Source organism: Argentina silus (genome assembly GCF_951799395.1).
Source record: "Argentina silus genome assembly, chromosome: 10".
Lineage (NCBI taxonomy): Eukaryota > Metazoa > Chordata > Actinopteri > Argentiniformes > Argentinidae > Argentina > Argentina silus.
In genome coordinates, this window is record NC_139664.1 from 17,604,006 (window position 1) to 17,628,532 (window position 24,527).

General features: G+C 48.5%; 1 protein-coding gene across 1 annotated transcript in view; it reads right to left on the reverse strand.

The window, feature by feature from the left end:
• Nucleotides 1-9,698: 9,698 nt before the first annotated feature.
• emc2 (ER membrane protein complex subunit 2) overlaps nucleotides 9,699-24,527 on the reverse strand; it is a 25,766-nt gene continuing 10,937 nt past the window's right edge. The window contains exons 6-11 of the mRNA XM_083678312.1: nucleotides 22,295-22,380; nucleotides 21,839-21,898; nucleotides 18,304-18,385; nucleotides 17,836-17,946; nucleotides 14,998-15,102; nucleotides 9,699-10,273 (exon numbers count right to left, since the gene is read on the reverse strand). Coding sequence (XP_083534438.1) covers nucleotides 10,190-10,273; nucleotides 14,998-15,102; nucleotides 17,836-17,946; nucleotides 18,304-18,385; nucleotides 21,839-21,898; nucleotides 22,295-22,380 — 528 coding nt within the window. The 3' untranslated portion in view covers nucleotides 9,699-10,189. The remainder of the gene's footprint in view (nucleotides 10,274-14,997; nucleotides 15,103-17,835; nucleotides 17,947-18,303; nucleotides 18,386-21,838; nucleotides 21,899-22,294; nucleotides 22,381-24,527) is intronic.

The window sequence follows — 24,527 nt, forward strand, 5'->3', positions numbered from 1 at the left end:
AATGTGAGATCTATTCTATCATCAACTGTAAGGTCTTAACTGTGGCGTCACCATTCCAGGGCTTTACACCCTAAAGGGCCAAGGCCAACCATACAGTGCTGGCTCCGATATTTTCCTTTCACGTTGCCCTTTCTATTACTTTTTCAGCATTTATGGTGGATGCCTAGCCAGGCCAGCCATGTACAGCTCAGCTCAGCTCGGCTCCGTAGTGTGAATGAGGGTGATGGTGACCTTCCAATGTTCCACAGTTTACCCATTAGTGCCTTATTTCAAAACCTCTTGAGAAAACGATCATTTGCGATTCAAATGTATCATGAATAATGATGTCTAATATTGAATGTTCAAACCAATGGTCTCCTTAAAAGTCCTGTAACTGAAACAAGGTTTGAGGTCCAACTCTCATTTTCTTTCTTTGAATTAAGGGGGAATATTTTATTGCAGCTATTTGGTTCTAATTTCTGTTCATTTCAATTACCTTTTACAAGTGTCATTAGTACCTCTAAAGATAGCGCTGGACAGATATTTTGTAGCGTTCCTGAAATGGAGAAAATGCATGATTAGCGTTTTGCTATGAGTCCACACAGTCTGGATGGCTGGTTGGACAAATTGTGTCTGTGAAAGGTTGCCATCGGTAATGACTTTGTATGCCTTTTTATATTCCTTTTCTGGCCAGTGATTTAAAGTATTCATTTAGCTGAGCACCCAACTCATAAACTAGACTTCTTTCATTTCATTTTTGTAATGTCTTTCTATATTTGGCTCAGCCTATGGCCAAATCTTTCTATTTGGACTTGGTATACTCCTTTCTCTCTCCATAAATATTATATTTTTCTCCCGTTGTATTTCCCAAGACCAAAATATCCTTTCCAGACAGAACTTTCTCAATCAGCAGTTAATATAAAAAGTAATTGGAAATATAGGAGGAAAATGGAATATGAAGACAACACATGCATAAAACATTTAGTTTAACACTGTTTAAGTCCGCACACTGACAGAAGACTCAATTATACAAGTAGAAAATTCACACAACATTGAGGATCATGTGGAAGAAGCTAAATGAACTGTTACAGCACATCCATCATCTCAGCATGTGCTTTGTATCAAGTAAACAAGTTCCACAAGCAAGCTGTGAAGTTTCCATCCAGCACGGCTTCATTATAGTAAAGGGATAGTAGTAGTAGTTTGGTCAGCCTGCTCCTGCTCATGCTCTGGCACACACGGTGTCCTGCCCTGCCCTGCCCTGACCTGCCCTGCCCTGCCCTGCTCTGGTCTGGTGTTGTCTGGCCTGGCCTGGCCTGGCCTGGCCTGGCCTGGCCTGGTGTTGTCTGGCCTGGTCTGGCCTGGCCTGGTCTGGTCTGGTCTGGTCTGGTCTGGTCTGGTCTAGTAAACAAATTACACAGGCTCTGTGGCTCAGTTGTGGTCCTCTGTGGCTCAGTTGGTAGAGCATGGCGCTAACAACGCTTAGGTTGTGGGTTTGACTCTTGCTGGGACCATATATACTGAAATGTATGCACTCACTGCAATGTAAGTCGCTTTGGATAAAAGCATCAGCTAAATGGCATATATATATATATATGGTCTGGTCTGGTCAGGCCTGTGGGAGAAAGAGCCTCTTCTGTCTGTCTGTCTGTCTGTCTGGGAGATAAAGACAGAGTGGAACCCATCACTATTACCTTGGCTGCCAGTGGTCGCCCCTCTGCCATATCCCTCTCCCCACAAGCAGATGGTAGCATCTACCGCCTGCCAAGTTTACTTTGAGTAGAATGTGTGTGTTTGTGTGTTTGTTTGTGTGTGTGTGCGTGTGAAATCCTCAGTCTCCATCTCAACACTCTGCGATTCATCCTGTCTTCCCAAAAAGAAATATAATTGCATATCACCCCAATCAGTCCTGTCAGCCAAGAGAGAGAATGAAACTTAATTGCTGCTATAAAACATTGGGCCATCCTGCCAAATAACGATTCCACAGAATACAGAAGTCTGGCAACCTTGGCATGACATACAGTACAGTGAGATAGTGAGTCAATTGCATGCCATAGACCTTCAATCAGAGGAGCTGAATAGCAGTCAAGATGACCACATTGTCTGTCACTCTACCACGGTGACATGTAGATGTCCTGCAGATGTAGAAAAAGCTGGAATCTGAATCTCTGTCTTCTTCAGTGGAGGCTGGTGGATTGTAATGCATGGAATGGAATGAGGAATGGTATGAAACACGTTGTTAATGGTGTTAAATACCATTCCTCATTCCGTTCCATGCGTTACAATGAGCCCCGTCCTCCGATTTCTCCATCCGCAAGCCTCCCCTGGTGTGACTCTGTTCTGATACACATATCAAACAAAGAGAATGAGTGAGTCAGGCTGTTTGAAGGTCCCTGGGGTTTCTTTAAACTGTTCCATATTTCACAATTAACATTGTTGGGGAATTAGCAGTGGCCAATTACCCTGGAAAGAGACAGTCTGTTGAATGTCTGTGAACTAAGCTCACCAACCAGTCTGTTGAATGTCTTCCATGAAGGATGCTAACTAAGCTCACCAACCAGTCTGTTGAATGTCTTCCATGAAGGAAGCTAACTAAGCTAACCAACCAGTCTGTTGAATGTCTTCCATGAAGGACGCTAACTAAGCTAACCAACCAGTCTGTTGAATGTCTTCCATGAAGGACGCTAACTAAGCTAACCAACCAGTCTGTTGAATGTCTTCCATGAAGGAAGCTAATTAAGCTAACCAACCAGTCTGGTGAAGCTTGAAGTCTAACCACGCGTAGCCACACTTCTCATGGACACATGTGGACTGCATTAATAACACTGAGAGATTAGAAACAAGAAAAACATGTTATTGTAAAAAAATACCAAACAATACTTTCGGTATTGGTTTCAAAACAGTATTTAGAAAGAGCCGAGTCGTGATTTGATTTGAGGCGATTGGTAGTAGTGCAGTGCAGAGCAGGAAGTGTTCAGATCAAAGAAGATATGAGGGAAATTCCTGTCATGTCCCGTTGTTCCCATCAGGAATGAGACTTGGCACGCCGTGTCAGAACGCTTTTGAACGCTGACCTACCCACCATGGTTGGCGCAATTAGATATACTATGTTACCTGGCGGTGCCGTGTTGTGAGTTTAGATCAACAGACAAGGTGTCTGAAACACTAAACACTCATGGACCCCCCAAAAAACATGTAACAGCTTGAGAACCATTCATAAAACTGTTGTTGGTTATGGAGAGCTCTGACTCATAGAAACTAGAAACTCTTTTTCTCTCTCTCTCTCTCTTTCTATCTTTCTCTCTCTCCCCCTCCCTCCATTCCCCATCCACCTCCTTCCCCATCCTCCCGTGTCTCTCTCTCCCCTCCACCCTTCCTCCCCTCTATCCCTCTCTCTCTCTCCCTCTTTATCCCCCCCCCCCATCTCAGGGTATACAGTATCCCTCTGTGGTTGCCAGCGACATTCACCTAGTAAGCCCAATCAGTAGCCACTCCCCCCCCCCCCCCCCTCTCTCTCTGTGTAATTAGCCCCTGCATGCCTGGGCCTTGTGTGGGGTAATGCCTTCTGGCCGAGAAGACACTGGGAGAGGGAGCTTGCGGTCTCTGAAGTTGGTCTGGAAAGAACAACTGTCTATTGAAGCCGGCAGCTTGACTCCCTCTGATTTGACACATGCCATGCGCTGATGGAGTGTGCAGACATTATGCTGCTTGGTATGTGGATGGCCAATCCCATCCCCACCGCCACAGCAGCCCAGAGCCTAGAGCACCGCTAGGCCCAGCTGAGGCCAGTGTAGCCCAGCTCCGCTACCAGACCAGACAGGCCTCTGGAGACCAGGGAGAATATCCTCTGGAAGGAATCAGCAGCAGCCTGGAGCCTCCTGGTCAAGAGGCCTAGGAGTACAAGCTGTGGTCAAAGCCAACTGTCTCTTCGAAATGATCACACACACAGAAACACACACACACACACACACACACATTCACCATATGCTCCTAAACACAATCTCAGGCACGCACACTCACACACATGCATGTGCACAGGCACGCACATGCACACGCATGCACGCGCGCGCACACACACACACACACACACACACACACACACACACACACACACACACACACACACACACACACACACACACACACTTGGCTCTGAGTTGTCCTTTCGCCTTGAGAGGAAACCATTTCCCACCATCATTGCTCTCTGAGAGAGAGAGAAAAAAAAGGTTTGCGTTTAAGTTGATACATTTGTGTAGAAAAACAAATATCCAAGGAGGGCCTCCATAAATTAGCGGAGAATTGGCATGGTTCAGAAAGGAGACATTGTGCAGCAACAGTTAAAGGTTAGTAGCTTGGAATTTGCCAATTGACCTCCCAGTTTCATTTTTGCAATGTTAGTGTTAGTGTTAGTTATGCAATACAAAATCTCTCCCTTTTCCAGTGCGGAAAGTTATGTGATACCTATCTACTTTAAACAAAAAATAACCATCTTCTTCACTCATGTCATATTTTGTGGTGTGGCATAGATTCTCACAGCTAGGTGAATGAGGAATTTTCTCAACTCTAAACCAAACTCTATGTTTTTCATGGCATGAACTCCTTTTGGGAAGGTCACGGGTTGTCAAAACATATTTTCCATACAATGTTTTCCAACCTGAAAAACCTTATCTAACTCGAAATGAATTATTGTTGACTTTTCAAATGAGTATGTGAAGGAATACATGTGCGTAACGCGGTTGAATTTATTGCAATAGGGCGGTTAATATTCATGGCTCAGGACAATACATTGGAAGTGTTTGCTTTTTCCTTGCCTGTGATTATTTGAAGAGAGCAGATACTGGTCATATGCAGTATTTATATGACATTTCAAAGGGCCTGTAAGCCTCTCCATGCAGGTATCATAAGCCTGTCTATATGTCATCGCTGGACCTCAGGAAGAAATACTGCTTTTGATCCTCAGCTTTCTGACAGCATGATTTAGAAGTGCTGCTATCCTGTGGAATCTCTACTGATAAATCATTGAGTAACGTGTTATTGGACATTTGGGTCCACTCATGTGTATGTATTGTGCGTGTGTGTGCGCGTGCGTGTGTGTGTGTGTGTGTGTGTGTGTGTGTGTGGCATTTGGGTCCACTCATTTGTATGTGTATGGGTTGAGTTTGGAGTGTTATCATGCTCAAAGTACTTACCTTAGTCTGACCTCTGGTGTGTGCCTGCAGGCAGCTGAACCTGTTATGTGTCAGATATAAAGTACTTCAATCAAACTTGATGTATTCCTGACATCAGGGGAGGTTGGTGGAATGAGGAATGGCATCAACGTGTTTGATACCATTCCTCATTCCGTTTCATGCATTACAATGAGACCGTCCTCCGATTTCTACATCCACCAGCCTCCTCTCTATGACATACGCATACAGTGCCTTCGGAAAGTATTCAGACCCCTTCACCTTTTCCACATTTTGTTGTGTTATAGACTAAATTTAAAATGTATTCAATTAAAAGAATTTGCCATCAATCCAGACACAATACCCCAGAATAACAAAGCGAAAACTGGTTTTTAGAAATTTCTGTACATTTATTCAAATTGAAATTCACAAATACCTCATTCAGACCCTTTGCTATGACACTCTTAAAATGAGCTAAAATGCAAAAATGTCATTAACAAATCACTCAATAAGTTGAATTGAGTCCATCTAAATACAAGAATAATATGTCAATAAAATGTCATTTTAGAATTAATATCTTTGTTTTTACAGGGTCTCTGACTTGCATAGGAGTCAGTTACACACTATGTGGATCAGGTTGTCATTACAAACAGAGCAAATGGAGAGGACCAAAACTGCTCAGGAATGTGACCCTGAGGCCTGGGGAGATTTACAAAAATCTACAAAGTTGAATGGTGGAGAGGAAAAAGCACAGTCGATGGGACATCATCTTAATCACTCGACAAAATTGGTCTATAACCAAGTGGCCAAAAGGAATCCCTTAATGAAAAATAATCTCTCATATCCATAATTGTGTTTGCAACAATGAATTCAAATGATACAGCAAAAAAAGTGTCTGGAAATGTGTTTATTTGGTTTTACTACAAAGCATTAAGTTTAGTGCAAATCCAGCACATGCAATGCAGTTTCTGCACCATCTCTCGTGTGAAGAATAGTGGTAGCTGCATCAGGTTATGGGTATGTTTGTCACTGGCAGGGACTGGGGAGTTTGTCAGGATCAAGAGAAAATTATGAGTTATCATTGCTGAGTTGGTAGTGACATCCTAATCTACACAGTGTGTAATTGATTCCTCTATGCAAATCAGAGACCCTATAAATTCCAAAATTACTATAATAATTACTAAATTACTAAAATAATGAACTATTATCCTTGCATTAACTTACTGAGTGATTTGTGGATGACATTTTTGCATTTTAGCTAAATTTAAGAGTGTCATAGCAAAGGGTCTGAATACTTATGTACACAAATAAATTTAAACAAAAGTACATTTTTGTATTTCAATTTTAACAAATTTACTGATATTTCTAAAAACGTGTTTTCGCTTTGTTATTCTGGGGTATTGTGTGTGGATTGATGGCAAATTCTTTTAATTTAATCCATTTTAAATTGAGTCTATAACACAACAAAATGTGGAAAAAGTGAAGGGGTCTGAATACTTTCCGAAGGCACTGTACAGTAGGTTATCTCTCTCAACCTCAAGCTTTACCTCACATACAATTACTCTGAATTGTTCTACAGTGCAGCTCGTCCCAGTCCCAGTGCATGCCTGTCTTCGTAGAGTATAGAGAAGTGTGTTTGTGTGTGTGTGTGTGTGTGTTGGCAGATGAGTGCGGGACATCTCTCCACTTTGTGTCAGGTGTTATTTGAGCGATATGTCCTCGCTGCTCCCAGTCTCCTCTCCTCGCTCTCCGTTCCCAGAAAAAAGGGAGTGGGGAGTGGGCCAGGCCGGTCCGCTCACAACACTGTGACTGGACAAGGAAGAAGGATTTAACACCGCATTCCCCATCCATCTTTAGCAGTCCAAACCTCTTCCCCCAAAACAGACAGAGATGGATGGGCTGGGTCCAGAGGAGCTAGCTAGCACCCCCCCCCCCCCCCCCCCCCCGCCCCCTTTTCTCCCCTGTCCATCCAATCCCTCACCTTGGAAAAGTTTCCCTCTTCTGTCCCCCCCCCCCCCTCCCCCCCGTCCACCCACACCCTCACCTTGGGAAGTGTCTCTCCTTACCACCACGGGGGGGCCTGTCACCCTCTCCACCTCTTCGTCTCTCCCTCTCTCGCACCTCTCTCTCTCCTCCCCTCTCGTTCTCCGTCTCCCTCTCCCTCACGCTCTCTAACTCTCTCTCTCTCTCACCCTCCCTTTCTCCTCTCTCCGTCACCCTTTCCCTCTCCTCTTCCTCTACCACAGCCAACGCCTTCCCATGCTCCACGGCGAAAAAGCTCCCCGAAAAAACACGTATCTCATGCTTCACATTGATGATGACGCATTTCGACTTTCCCTTTCAATGTCTGGCAGCTCTATGATTTACAAGACTTTAATGTATAGCATGAATGGAAGCTTTGCGATGGAAAAACCTATTCTGGACGTCATCCAATCGTCACTCAGTCCCGATCAAGACATCCAACCCGCGGCTGCGATGTGCAACATATCATCCCCATCTTGACGAATGGTCAGGGTGAGGACAGCTAAGTCCCGGTGTAAGCCCATCATCACTGGAGCTCATCCTCTTCGGCTGACCTGAGCCCAGCGCAGCCTGGATTCAATCGAGCCGCCAGAGACAAGCAAGCTCTCTGCAGGATAATCTCTTGGGGAATAAGGGATTACAAGCAACACTAATGGCTAATCCACTACACTGTCTGGAACCTCCACAGCAGAGCCAACAGCTTAGGGCAGGGTTTACCTTCTTCTCTTCTCTTCTCTTCTTTTCTCTTCCCTTGTCTTCTCTTCTCTTCCCTTCCTCCTCCTCCTGTACGTCTGGGAATCCTCAAGATGATGTGGACATAATAGTGTTCTTTTTCTCTCTCTCTCTCTCTCACACATTCTCATGTCTCTGTAGCAGCACACTGCTGTGTATATTGTATGGTCATGGTGTTCTTAACACCATGACCATAGGCTTTCTCTCTTTTGATGTTTTTAAGACTTGGGATGTGAAGAAAACCACTTTCATCACCAGCATGTTTTCCATTGCTTATGTATCATGCTTGTTGCATCTCCATAAATATCATGTTTATTGTGATATCGTTACAATCATTGAATCCAGCGTGAGGAAAAAGTAAACGGACGCAAGAATGAGATCTCTGAGATGCTCATGGTGATCATGACTTCCCCTTTCTCAAACCTCTTGGCTTGTTCTGGTTCTGTTCGTTAGTTCTACCCCCAAACTACAGATGGCACTATTGCATCAGGATGGACGTGTGTTCTCTTGTCATCGTGCCTCGAACCGATCACACACACGTCAAAGTGACTGACAAACTTTACTGACCATTTACAGGCATGCCCTGACCTTGACAAGTACAGTAATCGTTGACCAAGGAAACCTGGGTCAGTGAGTAAATGACTGTCTTTCACTCTCACATCAAACATCCTTTCATATTGTAGCCCTGCAAAGGCTTCATTCAGACTCAGCGGTTTCTGTAAAAAAAAAAATATGTAAAAAAGAAAAAAACACTGACAGTTTCTGGTCTGACTTCCCTTGGCTTTTGTTCGGGTTCGGCCAGATTGGCGTTCGAAAATGAAACGCAGACACACACACATATTCACTGACCCGGGTATTAAAACTGAGGAGAAAATGGCTTTCCTCACCACGGCTTTGAGCTCTCGACCTTATTCAATTCAAAACACTGTCCAAAAGAGGCCATAAACTCAACACTCGACTTTTCCATCAGTCTGCGAAGTGAAATTATGAGACAATTGTCGCGACTTAATAAACAAAGGAGATGGAAGTAACAGCTGACCCTGCACGGGTGAGTGAGAAATAAGACGTTCAATTTGGACCCAACCCTCGTTCGGCAATTACAAACGAGGCCGGGGTTGTAGGAAACCAGACCTGCTTTTCACAGCATCCACATCTTTTTTTTTTTTTCCCTCCTCCTTCCACCATTATAAACGTTCCCAGATTTATGAATTACATTTTTTTTTTTCTTCCTCTATATTTTAATTACTGGCACTGGCAGTGGGCTCTGGGTCTCTCTCGTCTAAACTGAAATGACAGAGGTGTTCTCCTCCCTCCCCCCCTCCCCCCCTCCCTCCCATTACAGTGCTCAGCCCAGCTCTGATGGTGTCTGGGTGGGTAATTGAAGGGCCCGATCCCACCATCTCCCCAGCTGGATCCACTGTGAGAAAGCTGTTAGCCTTTAGCTCGGGTTGGCTGTTTAATGAGAACGCTTCTCCCGTCCCGCTCAATGGAATTGTTTAAGCAGATTCCTCCGTTTGGTTGGTGGGGAACACTGGAGGGTGGCTGGAGTTCAATCAGGTTCACAACACAAAACAGAACAGAAAGGGCGTTTCACGATCATCAAAACACCCTCATTATTGTAAGCCTATTAGTAACTAATCAACATAACTCATCACGAACACATCAGGGGTGGTGTCTACGTGCTGATATGAAAGCTTGAACCTTACAAAACCCAGTTGACCCCCCCCCTCACCCCCGAGAACCCCCCCCCCCCCCCTCACCCCGAGAACACCCGAAAAAATAAGACAGTGAACAGTTGCGAACAATTCAATCAATCCTTTATTAAGACGTCTTGATGGACTGACAAAAGAGAAGACTTAAAGTTACGATAAAAATGTTTCATTTACAGACACACGGAGATCTTCGAGGGCTCGTACGGTCCGCTGGCTGTAGACAGACAGATGTCTCTTGGCCCTCTCCCTCTCTCTCCCTCTCCCTCTCTCTCTCTCTCTCTCTCAGTAGCATTTACAGCCTTCTAAGTTATCCTTCTATTTACAGCTCAGTCCCCTGGTCTGGACGGGGGGAGCTGCTTCCTCTACCTGCTCTAAATCATCTAAAAGCAGGGGAGAGGAGGAGTGGGGTGGGGTGGGGTGGGGGTGGTCCAGTCTTGGTGGGGGATGAGGGGGTGGGGGTGGGGGGATTCATAGTGTAGAGCCAACAGAGCTGCCATGTTGCCATGGATACGGGGGTGTTGAGGGGAGTGGAGTGGAGGGGGGGGGGGGGGGGGGGGGAGTCAGTGTGAGCAGGGGCCTCTAGGACATGATCTGCATGGACTCCAGCATCTCCTCCACGGCCTTCACGGAGCATTTGTTCTCCTTGGTCCCGCGACCCGCCAGCTGCATGACAGAAGAGAGAGGGAGGGAGGGAGAGAGAGAGAAAGAGAGAGAAAGGACAAAGAGAGAGAGAGAGAGAGAACATCAGCTCATCACGTCCCTCGGCCAAACGCGGCCTCCGAAGCCAAACACACTCCGTCGCACACTTTCACGGCCCGCGATAACCTCATAGCCATGTCACGCTCCACTAAAACAAGTAAAAACATATCAATCCAAACCCTTGGGAAAAAGCCACAAAGACAGAGACAGAAACGATACGCGAGGCCAGCGTGATACCGCTCCAGCCTCGCTACAAGCCTGTCGTGGTGGAGAGGGCCTTCGCGTCTCACGTCCCAAATCACATGCGGCGTGATAAACGCTGCTTCGCACGGTCACTCCAACTGTGTCTCAACGACCAACTCGATAGAGGCCGCGAGAACACAGAACTACCACTATCGAGACGGGGACGTTCCTGGCCTGTTGCATAAGTGGTGCCTCTGTCTGAGGGGGTGTGTGTGTGTGTGTGTGTGTGTGTGTGTGTGTGTGTGTGTGTGTGTGTGTCTGTCTGAGGGTGTGTGTGTGCCTGTGTGTCTGAGGGTGTGTGTGTGTGCCTGTCTGTCTGAGGGTGTGTGTGTGTGCTTGTCTGTCTGAGTGTGTGTGACACAGAGGAAGTCCAGGCACCCCCCCCAAAGGTTCAGAGATTAGGAGCAGGTTTTATGTGCTGCTGGGGCCCAGACTGGGGGCTGGGGAGCTATGACTCATTATCGGGTCATCCTGGCCGCCATCACACACACACACACACACACACACCTGTTATCAACGCGAGGGGGTCCTCCACAACCACCATAGGCTAAGATGAAGGCATTAGTGCAGCATGTCTCTCCCTTTCTATTAGAAGAACTGCCATTTGGACACACAGCACATCAGGGCAAGCGTCCTAATATCTGCACGGGGGGAGGGGGGGAGCAGCAACATCTGGTGTGTGTGTGTGTGTGTAGAGCTGCAGATGTGTCGGCACACAGACACAAGCAGCGAAGGCAACTTGGGTCCTTTCTCAATTAAATCATTATGAAAACACCATTACCCTGGCCGGACCCATACAGAGGCAAGGGATTGGGTTTCTTCCACATGGCTGTGCTGTTTCTGGACCGAGGAGCACATTCTACATGTCCCTCAGGGATGAAAGATGAGTCCCCCGAGATACGACTAACACACACACACACACACACACAGAGACACACACAGACACAAAGAGAGACACACACATACACAAAGAGAGACACACACATACACAGAGAGAGACACACACATACACAGAGACACACACAGACACAGAGAGAGACACACAGACACAGACAGACACACACAGACAGACACACACACACAGACACACACACATCAATCCTCTCTAGACACCACTGGCTAAAACAACACTGTTCTGACTGCATTCAAGAAGCTAACTTGGGACTTCAGGTCCCGACACACTAAGGTTAGGTGGGGACTCGTGTCAAGCATTTATACAGTTGAAATCACATTCAACACAACCACCGCAAGGACTTGATTTCTGTGAAAATGTTTTTTTTGGAGTGCGTCTTTAAAGATAGACTCTGGCATATGACAGCATGCCCGCGGGGGGGGAAAAATAAACTTTTAAATAACTTTTAAAAATAAAAGCAGGTTTCACCAAATATAGTGTCGTGAACAAGTGTCCACTCCCACGGAAGACGGCTCGTGTTCAACTCTACCATGTCATCTTCGCCTGCGCTCTCTGAAATGTCATTGGTTTCGGATTTCTATTTTCTTTTTTATTCATTTTTTTTTATATATATATAACTTTTCTAACAGATTTACGCTCTGTCACGCTGTATTCCCTAGTCCGTTGCATCTGACAGCGTCGCCAACCTGCTGATTTTACCATGAGTCTTACCTTTCAGAGGGTAGCCTATTTAGTCACAAGTGTACCTTGGGACGTCTGTGTGACTCATACAGGCCAGGCAGGGTGGAGGGTCACTGCAGTCTTACCGCCGAATGCTACATTACCCCCTACGTCAGGAAGGCAATTATCTCCTCCGCCTCGAGGTGACGGAGACCGTATTAACTTCGGTCCTCAACTCTAATAACCTAACGATATGCCTCCACCAATGAGGGGAGGGCGAGGAGAGAGAGAGACGGTAACAAGTCTTAATTTGAGACATCAGTTAATGCGGCCTGAGTGAGTCAGTGGAGGGTGATTTGTGACGGGGGGGGGGGGGGGGGGGGAGTCTAATCGGGGACTCTTGGTCAGTGAGTTAGGGGGCAGGAGGGCGGGCAGTTCAGGGACACGGACGGACCTCCTCGTCACCAATTAACGACTTATCTCTCCGGGTCTTTTCCCATGTCGGGCCACGCCACCCACACACACACACACACACACACACACACACACACACACACACACACGGTAATTACATCTGTTACAGTTCATGCACGCAAGCACACGTGGACACACGGACACACACACACACAAATTCCATATTTTACAGTCCTCAGTTCCGTTGACCCCTGGATGACGTCCGCTCCCTCTCTCCTCCCCGTCCTGCTCACAGTCACCTGCCGACCCCGCTTCTCACGCTGAGGTATGACAATGACCAGGTACGGAGGGTCGTAAACGCGGTGCACTGACACCAGCTAGCCTTTAATACTGCCATCAATCAGCCAGACCAGGCCCACAGCCCCCCCCCCCCCCCCCATCCTCCCCACCCCCCAGCGGATCAACACCGCACCTCACAAAAAAAAACAAGGAAAAACCTTGAAAGAGTCCACCTTGCGCCCTGTCATTTTTCCTCGTTTTTTTTTTCTGCGCTCTCTCTCTCTCACACACACACACACACACACACACAAACACACATACACATACACAGACAAACACACATACACACAGACACACACACACACGAGGGTGGGGTCCCCGTGCAGTGCTACCCCTACCGTTACCATTACCAGGCTGCTTAAACAAACACACCAGCTCAACAGGTTGCAGACTCGTGAGCGGGAGGGGGAGTGGTGGTGGGGGGGGGGGGGGGGATGGGAGGATGGATCCCTGGCTGATAAAAGTGTGATTCTGTCTGTAAGCACTGCTAAAAACAAGACGACTGCTTTCCTCCATGCATGTACCCACCCAGGAGACTTGTCTCATTCCTCCTCCAACCCACAGCTGAAGACTAACCCTGAAGTTTGGGAGAGGGAGAGAGGAGCCTCACACACACACACACACACACTACTACTACAAGCACAAGCAGTCTGAGCAGCTGTGAGAGTGTGTGGCAGGCGTCAGCCAACCATGAGCCCTCCGGGAGGGGAATAGCATGCTCTCTGTGTGTGTGTGTGTGTGTGTGTGTGTGTGTGTGTGTGTGTGTGTGTGTGTGTGTGTATGCATGTGCGTTGCTCTCCTGGAGGGGAAGAGTGCGCTCAAAGCGTGTGTGAATGCGCCTGTGTGTGTACGTGTTTGCATGTGTGTGCCTGCGTGTTTGCGTGTCTGTGTGTGTGTATGTGCGTTGCTCTCCAGGAGGGAAAGAGTGTGCTGAATGTGTGTGTGTGTGTGTGTGTGTGGGGCGCTCTCCCCGGGAGGGAAAGAGAGCGTCGAGTGTGGCGAGACACAGGCTTTAGTGTCCCGACGGGGAGCCACTCTCTCAACGGGGCCCGCACATGCTGAGCACAGAACCGCTTATTACGTCTTTAACTGTCGCTGCCTAAATAAGCAGCGCGTATCGCCCCTTATGGCAGTCACCATTTCTATTAAATACCCATTTATGCTTAAGGTGCCATGGCAACGGCGTAAACCGTTTTTTTTAGTGATACCATCTGAGCGGCTTCACTTTTTCCCCTCTTTTCTCTCTCTCTCTCTCCGCGTGTCTACCGTTCTCACAGCAGTGTACCTAGACATCTCCCCCTTTTTTCTCCCCCTTCTTCTTTTTTCTCTCTGTCTGTCTTTCCTTCTCTCCCCCAGCTGTGTAGACCATGGCACCTCCTCCCCCTCTCTCCCTTCCTCACCTCCCCCTGTCTCTCCCTCACCCCCCCTCTCTCCCTCACCTCCCCCTCTCTCTCTCCGTCACTTCCCCCTCTCTCCCTCCCTCACCTCCCCCCCTCTCTCTCTCTCCCCCTCTTCTCCCTCTGCATACCATATCACCAGCTCTACACACCTCTGCTCCACTCTGGACTAGCTAGTGTAATTCATGATTCATGCGTGTCTGTGTTTGGGCGTGTGTGTGTGTGTGTGTGTGTGTGTGTATCGACATTGGAGTCCATCTGTGAGCCCCAGGGTCCCCAGTAGAGTCAGAGAGAGGGCCTTGTGGCCTTAAATCAACACATTAGCTGAAATGAACCCAAACACACTCTGAGACGAGCCACCTCAACCTCAGGGGCTTCAGTCTCCAGACACTGGGCTTCTCTTTACACTCCACCCCTGGTTAAAGACATCCTTCAGCAGGGTTAGGGCCTCTTATAGGGGGGGAGGGGGGTATGGGGGTCTCACAGTGGAGAGGTAAGGTACAGGAGTAAGGAAGGGATTGCGTTCTCTCATACCAGAGAAAGAGGGGGGGGGAAAGAGAGAGAGAGAGAGGTATCGCTCTAACAGTGGAGGAGGAAAAGCCCGCAAGCTCAGCGTGAGGGAGGTGTGAAGTACTTCAAAAAAGGTATGAGGTAGGGTCGTGAAAAATAGCCTCTCGCAAATCAACAACTGACACCGTCTGTCCCGTCCCGGTTTGACTCACCTGATAGGCTCTGTTTATTTGATTGGCGGCCCAGGCGGCGTACTTGACGTTGTCCTTCTTCACCTTGGCGCTGACTTTAGGGCTAGCAGCGATGTGGCTCGCAGACTACAGAGAGGAGGGAGAGGAGGAGAAGAAGAAGAAGACGAAGAAGGGATTGGAAAGCAGAAGAGAAGGAGAGACAGAGGGGGAGGGGTGGGGGGGTGAGGAGGGGAGAGAGGAAAGAGAGGTGTCGTCATATCAAAACTTGGTGAAACAGCAATAAAACGTATAATTGAGACGAATGTGCAACCACTCCACCGTGGTCGTCATCGTGGTAGGATGAGAAAGAGAAAAAAAAATTGTTGGCCCGGTGACACAAGAGAAAACGTTTATGGGGAGGGGGAAAAAGTGAGCTCTCTCTCTCTCCCTCTCCCCCGCCCCCGCCCCGCCCTAGTGTGCAGTGTCACTTAATGGTCCCTAATTTCACCGACACCGTAAACGCGGGGCGATGACAGGGCCGAGCGTGTCTTTCGAGCCGGCGGTGCGGTGCGGCGAGGGGAAGGGAGGGAAGGCGGGGGATATGGGGAGGGCGATTGTGAATCATGCTCTCCGACCCGCCTCAACAGCTCCCCTCGGAACCACAAATCCCATGCCTTTCCCCCGCGTTCCCTCCCATCGGCTCTACGCCGGGCTAACCCCAGAGGGCTTACGCAGGCCCCGACTTCAAAGCCCTCCCCGCGGACGTGCTGAAACTTTAACTACACACCAATCAACCTTGCGCACCCCCCCCCCCCCCCCTCTTCTTCTTCTTCTTCTTCTTTTTCTATAAAACGGTTTTGCTTCTGGATTTTTGGTGAGCGTATTCTTTTCTTCTTTATACCCTCCAGACCAGACCGGGTGGTGGATGGGATGATGTCAGCGTGTCTCAGACTATGCTAGGCCTGTATAATGGCATTCATGGTGAAGACAGGCTAGGCTAGGCTAGGCTAGGCCTGTATAATGGCATTCATGGTGAAGACAGGCTAGGCTAGGCTAGGCCAGGCCTGTATAATGGCATTCATGGTGAAGACAGGCTAGGCTAGGCTAGGCCAGGCCTGTATAATGGCATTCATGGTGAAGACAGGCTAGGCTAGGCTAGGCCAGGCCTGTATAATGGCATTCATGGTGAAGACAGGCTAGGCTAGGCTAGGCCAGGCCTGTATAATGGCATTCACGGTAAAGACAGGCTAGGCTAGACTAGCTCTGTATAATGGCATTCACGGTAAAAACAGGCTAGACTAGCTCTGTATAACGGCCCTCGCGAAAAAGAGGACTCCAACCACTGGTGTGACACAGTGACTAATAATTAGCCAACAGTACTCAGAGCTACTAGCCTCAGCTTCAGAGCGGTTTGTGCTCAAGCCAACTTCTATCAAACTGACTATCGTTGTGATGCCATATATGGCATAAAAGGAGCTCTGAGAACTGACTGAGAACAGCCAATCAAATACCGTGGCCCCTCTTGTATTTAGAACACGTAGCTCTGACCATCAGAATCATAAAAAAAAGATGGCGATTGCCTTCAACTGCACCTGCCACAGACTTGAACATGGATGTTTGAGGATATTTCAGAGAAATACTGTACTATTGCACTATTTCCTGTGTTGATCGAGCACACGTCTGAAACCACCGTTAAAATCCTGAGTGTTAGTGGATGGTTGGACAGGGGGGGGGACCATAAAGGGCGGCATTGTCTCCAGGTGAACAGGACATTCCAGAACCCTGGAATAAGCCAGCCCAGGGGACTGAAAGTCTCCATTCTACCACTGGCCTTCCTGTTCATGTCCTCAGCACCTTGAAAGGAGCCGTGAGTGATTCCAGTGGTCGAGCCCCTCTCTCTGTCCTGGTAGGAGCTGTTTTGACTGCCTGAGGGAACCCCCTAGTTTCAGCAGGAGAGGAGGAAACAATGTCCGCCCTCTGTGTGGAGCTTCCCACTGCTCTGGCCGTCTACCCGGCCTCCTTACTGGATGGGCCTGGCTCTCTGTCTGCCTTCCTGGTTGGGACTGGCTCTCCCTGCCTGCCTTCCTGGCTGGGACTGGCTCTCCCTGCCTGCCTTCCTGGCTGGGACTGGCTCTCTCTGTCTGCCTTACTGGCTGGTCCTGGCTTTTCTTGCCTGCCTTACTGGCTGGGCCTGGCTTTTCTTGCCTGCCTTACTGGCTGGGCCTGGCTTTCCTTGTCTGCCTTACTGGCTGGATCTGGCTCTCTGCGTTTGTGTTCTTATGTCAGGACTCACTTACATATGATGCATCGGTGGTAATGGACATCTTCCTGTTTAAATAAATATGCAGATGAAAAGGCCGTTTGGTGCAGACAGAATCAAAGAGGTACACGTCCCGCACCGCACCGGGGCCGTGGTCGTGACTAGGGTGATTGTGATTTGACACTTGAACTTCTATCCTTCTTTTCTCATTCCCTCCCTTCTGTACTGCCGCTGCTTTATTTACTTGAGTCATCAACATACAAAGGCCCCTCCGAAGGGGTAATATGACCATAATAGAGAGCTTGGAGGGGGAAGACTTGTGGAGAGGGGGGGGGGGGTCCACCGTCTGAGTCAGTAGAGTGGGCTGACCTGTCTGAGAGCCCCTCTCCCTACACACACTCAGTAGCTGACTCCACATTTGACAAACCACAGGAAAGAAAAACAGTCATTGCTTTTTCTCTCTCTGTCTCCCTCTCCATCTCTCTCTCTCCCTCTTTCACCAAGATATTCTCTTATCCCCCCACCCCCTCCACTCTCTCTCCCTCCACTCAATCACTCCGTCCCACCATCCACCCCCACTCCCCCCCCCTCCCTCGCTCCTTCCCTCCTCCAGAACTCACCATATACAGGCCGAACAAGGCCCTCATGTTTCTGTTGTTCAGCTTCAGCGCCTGGGAGAAATACTTCCTGGACAGCTCCAGGTTCTCCAGCCCCCCCTGGGTGTACTTCACCTGGGGGAACATAGGCATTCAATACAACCGTGAATGTGGTGGTGGTGGTGGTGGGGGGGGGGGGGGGGGTTAACTTAACACATTATGCCATGACTTACACAGCATCTGAATAAGCACGACATGACAACCGGGTGTAAACACATCTTTCGTTCATGAGGGCATATGTTCCTCCCTCCCGCTGAAGTGAGCCATCATGCGCTGGGCTCCTCAGCGGAGATCTGAGAGGGCCCCATTGACGTTAGAGGTAACATTGTATTTCCATCAAGTTGAGGCCCCCCTTACAGGTGCTGACGGATGTGCAGACTCACTTTAAAAAAAAATAATAATAATAATAAAAAAAATATAAAAAAAACTTACCTCAGCGTACTGCTCACAGTACAAGTGATTGTGAGGATTGGTCATCATGAGCTCCTCCAGACAAAACGCTGCTTTTCCGTAGCTGTGGAAATAGACAGGAACAATGGTGAATAGATTTGACTCTCAACGCTAAAATGTTGGAAGGGGGAGGGGGGGGGGGGCGGCGGGGAGAGTATGGCCTCCTTCCTGTAGACCCATTCGAATTCAGTTCAGTTGAACTTTTTTCGAAAAAACAAAATTGGTGCTCGCATGACATGGATGAAGACAGCTTTCCCCCGGGGCCAGTTTGGATCTAAGAACAAACCACAATAATTTGTTTATTTGAAGCCCTTGGAACGGGGTTGGCAGTTGACTTGTAAGGTTATATCTACTTTGGCGGATCTCGTGGGGTCACTGGTCCAGACAGCGAGGATCTATCTGGCCTGTCTGTCTGTCTCTCTGTCTGTCTGTCTGTCTGTCTGAGCGGAGCTGTGCTGTGCTGTGTTTCTCAGTCTTAATGTGTAGTTAACTACCTTCCTGAGGTCAGCGCTACTCGAAAGCCTGGCACAGTGTGCCCGTACTCAGATGAGATCACTTCTCAGAAGACTGCTGAGCTGTTGACCTCAACGCTAATCTGCAGCCATTCCTCGTCTAATACACAGCTTCCCCTTCGAGGGACGCGTCCAAGGCGAGGACGAGTTATCTTTCTAACACACACACGCACACACGCATGCGCACAGACAAAAAAATACAAAAAACCGATGAGAATCCAACTTTTTGAGTAAGGAAGATTCCCAGCACCCCCTGTCTCCTCCGGCTACCGTTTGAGGATGAGAAGGCACAGTCTCTGTCTAAACAGGGTCTACGTCAGTCACCCGAGCTGTTCGTGCTCCCGCACACACTCCATCAGTGCCTAGGAATCCACAGAGAAACCAAACATGGTGTTTGTGGCGGTGGGGCTTCAAGGCAACGCTAGATAGGGATGCTAATCTGGAGCAATTTCACTGCCAGCGAGGGAAGAGGAAAAAAAAAAAAAGAAGAGGGTTCTGACGCAAGCTTTGGGTGTTTCGGCGGGAACCGGGCCGGACCAAATGCAGCCTCGCACGATATGGAGGAGCCTATCGGTCCATTTAGAGTCTGTTACGGCTACTTCAAAGACAACCAACAGCATGGGAGGGGTGGGGGTGGGGGGGGTGAAGGGAGGGAAGAGGGAAGGGTGAGAGTGAGAGAGAGAATGAGAACGATAGATAGAAAGGGGGGGGGGGGGGGGGGGGAGAGAGAGAGAGAGAGAATGGAGAGAGAGAGGGGGGGGGGGGGGGGGGGGTATCAGGGTTTTCGGAAGGTTGGGGGCTGCTTACAATTACTACTTCCTCCCTATAAAGACTTTCAGATGTGCTCTCCCCTATAGTGGCCTGGGACTGCAGTAGTGAGAGCTACATCATCAGTAGAGAGCCCTGCAGTCCCCCAGGCCTGCAGTAGCCTTAGGTCTGCAAATCAAATCAAAAATCATCGTTTCATTTGCCACATACACAAAATACAGCCGTAGACGGTACACAATGAAATGCTTAGGGCATGCCACTTCCTCAACAGTGCAATGAGGTAATAATAATAATAATAATAATAATAATAATAAGGCATAAATAGCGCCTGGGAGAACTACTTCTTGGACAGCTCCAGGTACTCCACCCCCCCCCCCTGGGTGTACTTCATAAGGCAGCATGTGTGTAGTACCCCAGGACGGCCGCAGTAGGATGTTCCACCAGTCGAGACCGAGGCCCTGCAGTACCAGAACCCCAACCACACCCAACACCACCTAGCGGTGCTAGCTCAGTGGCACTGCGGGTAGCGCTGTTTGTACAACCAGACAGATACACAACAGCTCTGTTTCCCTTGGTAATGCCCGTTGTCTGTTGTCTGTCATGTTGGCTGTATTCCAGTCCAGGCGGCTTCCCCGCCACTCAACTGAGGAAAAGCAGCTCCGGTCAGATCATCACGACTCAACACCACCGCGAAAGACTCTTAGGATACGGCCTCATAGGTGAACGAAGACTTCTAGCCTCATTCCGAGATGCTGCTGAGATGTTCTCCAACAAGCCGCGGCTTCTCCGTAAAACGACGGTTCCGTCCGAACGGTAACGAGAAAAGAACGAAATCATACTTCAAATAACGAAATGTGCTGAAATATCGTCGGCGTGAGGGATTTGTTTCTCCGAAAGTGTCAGAGAAGTGGATATGAATGCCATTCATCATGTTGGGGGCCAAGTGTTACAATGGCAGGGCAGAAACAGAGAGTGACTTGTCTGTGTTTGGCTCCTGGGGCGCGACACTGCGAAAGGGTGGAGGCGAGTTTATTTTTCTTCCAATCTTCTCCATCAGCCTCTGTTGTTTCTGGCTCAGGAAGGAAAAGTGCCACCACCTTCTCCTGGGAATCTCTCTACCGCCACTCTCTCTCTCTCTCTCTCTGTGTGGAAAAGAGGTGATAATGCCGTGGCTATCCGGAAGAGGAGGGGCGGGGAGGGAAAGAAAAAAAAAAAACGGGAGCTTGTAACCCAAAATAAAGAAAAGAAAGAAAAGACATTGACACGCCTGTAGATAAGGAGCTGTGGGAGTGAATGATGTGATATTAGAAAAGTTGGGCTAAGCCGGGAGATAATCCTCTCACCCCTGGATTTCCTCCCGCAACTACCAGCAATAAAGCCCCTCAGACAAAAACATGAAATATCCAATAAGCTGCCCTCTCACTGCGCTAAACATTCCTGCAGACACTGCCCTCTTACCGGGGCGACCGCAGAGCCAGTGGTAGTACGCTCCCACACACACACACACACACACACACACACCACCGCCACCAAAGACACACACACACACGACACTGCTTCACTGACTCTAAGCCCCAGACAATTAAGGAGGGATATAAAAAAATAAAAGAAATTTAAAAAAAAAGTGACAAACAAAATGATTTTTTTTTTTCTTCTCTTACAATGCTCTTGTCTGTCTGACAATTCCCCCTGGCAACAGAGATATCAGCAGGGGGTTTGGGGGGGGGGGGGGCATATGTATGAGTGGGGGGCTTAGGGCTGAAATCCTATTAAAGTCCTCTCCATGTGACAAACAGGGACAGGGCTCAGCGCTGAGTAGACCCCTGGCTGAGTTAGGCATTTCACCGCCATCCATTGTGGTCATCCATCCATCCATCCATCCATCCAGCCAGCCACCCTATAGGATCAAGCCGTCAGGCAGCTACTGAGAAGTCACTGAAGAGAGGAGAGAGCTGATTACAGCTACTTCTCTTCTGCCCCTCCTGTTTCTGCCCCCCCCCCCCTCTCTCCCGGGCATGTTACCAGTTGACAGTTGCCCCTTGGAAATAATGGTGAGGCCATCTTGATACAGAGTAGCCTACTGCACAGCCTTGGTAAGAGTGACACTAAAGCTGTTACCTGATGGGGTCGGTTGGGTCACAAGTCATTTGTTCACCACTAAGACTACGTCCGGTCAGGACAACCTTGGATTTTAAAACAGGTGGCGTTGATGGTTTGAATATGAGAAATGTAATTACTCGTGTTCGTTGATGTACAGTTCTGACAGCTCATGCCATGCTTCCTGGTCCCCAACAAACCTGCAACACAAAAAAAAAAGATATTTAAGACAACAAACCTGCAACACGACACAAGATATTTAGAACCAGAATGACTGTTGACATCCTCTTTAGCAACAATGATCATTAGCAATGTATGGAGCAGTATTAAACCATTTTCACCTGAGACATCAACAAAAGCTGCTTTTGTGAATCTATTTATAACTTATATAACACGGCTACATATGGACCGGCAAGGGTCCCGGAGAGCTCCCGCTCCGCTGGGAGTCAGTGGGAGGGTCTACAGACAGGTTGTGCCAGCTCAATCGAATGCAAACCCCCTTTTAATTAAAAAGCCAGGCAGGGGAGGTGGCGGAGGAAGAAGAAGAGGAGGAGGAGGAGGAGGAGGAGGCCCAAATCCCCTTGTAAAACACTCACTGCTCCAGATACTCATTGAGCTCGCGGATGGCTTCGGTAGTCTTCCCCTGGGCTTTCAGAATGGAGATCTTGCGCTTCCTCGCCGCCTGTGGATAAAGCATCAACAGAGGATTAGGGTCTTAGCCCCTTGAGTGTTTGTGAGAGAAGGAGGGAGGGATTGGTTGGGAAGGGGGGGGGGGGGGTCATCACACAGAGAAGGGGTGGTTGGGGGGGGGTTACATGTGTAAATGAGTGTGGGAGCTGTGCTCAGGTGGAATTTGGGGGCTTGGGGGGCTTTCTGGGTGACCCACCCCCCCCCCCTTCCCAACCAATGGGGTTGGGGGGGGGGTCAGGGGTTACACAAGAGAGCCCAGGGGGGTGGAGAGAAGTGGTAGTAAGGGAAATGTTTGGATCACAATAAACACCTGCCCTTTGCCTCTCTCAACCTTGACCGTCCGTCACAAGTTAAACCATTTTCAGCACGGCCAACAACGTCAACAAAAGGGTTAAAAAAAAAAAATACAAAAAAAATACAAAAAACACAACGCGTTTGGTTCTAATCCCAATCATTTCAGGAGGTCAAGGCAGAGAGAGAGAGATAGTCTACTCAGCCTGAAACCTTCACTCTGCACTTTGCTGCTACAATACCGCGGTGAGAAGTCTAACCACTTACAAAAAACGATGTCCCCTTTTTAAGATTACTGTTATTGATATTGTTACGGGACAACTTCAAATTGATATACCAGCAGCACATCATCAGAGGTAATGGCTCTATCTATCTTAGTGGGAGGGGAACACTTGCCGGGGGAGAGAGAGAGAGAGAGAGAGAGAGGGGCAACACAAATCATGCGTCAACGTTTGAGGGAGTTGGCGTGAGCTTAGCGGCCGGAGATAAAGTGGTGAGTCATTGCCCATCTTAAGTGGGGAAAATAGCGCATTACCCCAAACCCCAGCGGCAGCCGTTCAACATGGGGGCTTCTGAAGCCCAACTTTACATCAGCCTCAAACTGCTTTCCTTTCGCTTTTGATGTTGAAGTGACCTTAAGGTGGATTAGATTCTCATCAATCTGAATCAGAAAGTATTACGCCCGCTCCTCTGACTTTTCCAGAGTTTTGGGGGGGGGGGGGGGGGGTGAGTGAAAACGTAAGAGAGCAGGCGGCTGCAGCATTAGAAGTGTGTGTGTGTGTGCCCCGGCTGCCACAGAGCCTGTTATTTATGGACTGGCACTTGATTGAGTGGGGCTTCCTCTCTCCCACAGTCATAAGCACAGCCATTGAGGGCTGAGCATGAGTCACGTCTAGGGGGCCGTAAATCTGAGACTCCTCTGACATCGCCGTCACAAGAAATCCACTTATCCATCACACTGGGACAGGGACCTGCAGTGCAGACTGTAGTCAGGGCCCGCTGCTGGGACACTGTGGCTGGCGCACACACACACACACACACACACACACACTAATGAGGGGCATACGCACGCACACACACACACACACACACACAAGCGCCACACACACACACACACACACACACACACACACACACACACACACACACACACACACACACACACACACACACACACACACACACACACAACTCACTACCACATTAACCAAATGTCAGAAGAAAAAAGGGCTTCATCAACTGTAAAAAAAATACATAAAAAAAATCCAGTTTTAGTAAAAAACGGTTTTGATAAACATCTAGTCACATGCATGGGATTCACAACCATTTACAACTTATCTTTGGCCCACATCCTCTTCTGCATTTCGTTCAAAACAAACAGATAAAGAAAAAAGAAAGAAAAAGAAAAAAAATACATTACAAGTTTGAGGGTGGGCTTCACACAATTTAACACGAGCTCCTAAACAAAACAACCATCCAAGAGGATTACGAATTATTCGAGCGATTGGGGACGAGGAGTGAGGGGTCAGATAAGCCATATTTCCTCTCCTCTGCTCCCCCACCACCCCATAAAACACACTTCTCCTCAGAAGATCACACTGTCTTAACATGGACCAATGCTCTACTGGGGCTTGATGCTATGCGAGATCCCGGAATTTACACTCACCAAATTACAAACATGTGGACATTCTCCTTCCCTCGTCCAACACTGATAGAAATCAGTCACAAGAACACTGCAGTGACTTTTCAATGTGGATCTTGCACTTGTCCCCCCCCTCCCTCCCTCCCTCCCTCTCCCCCCTCTCTCTCTCTGTCTTTTTTTTCCTGATAAAGAACCACTTGGGGCTC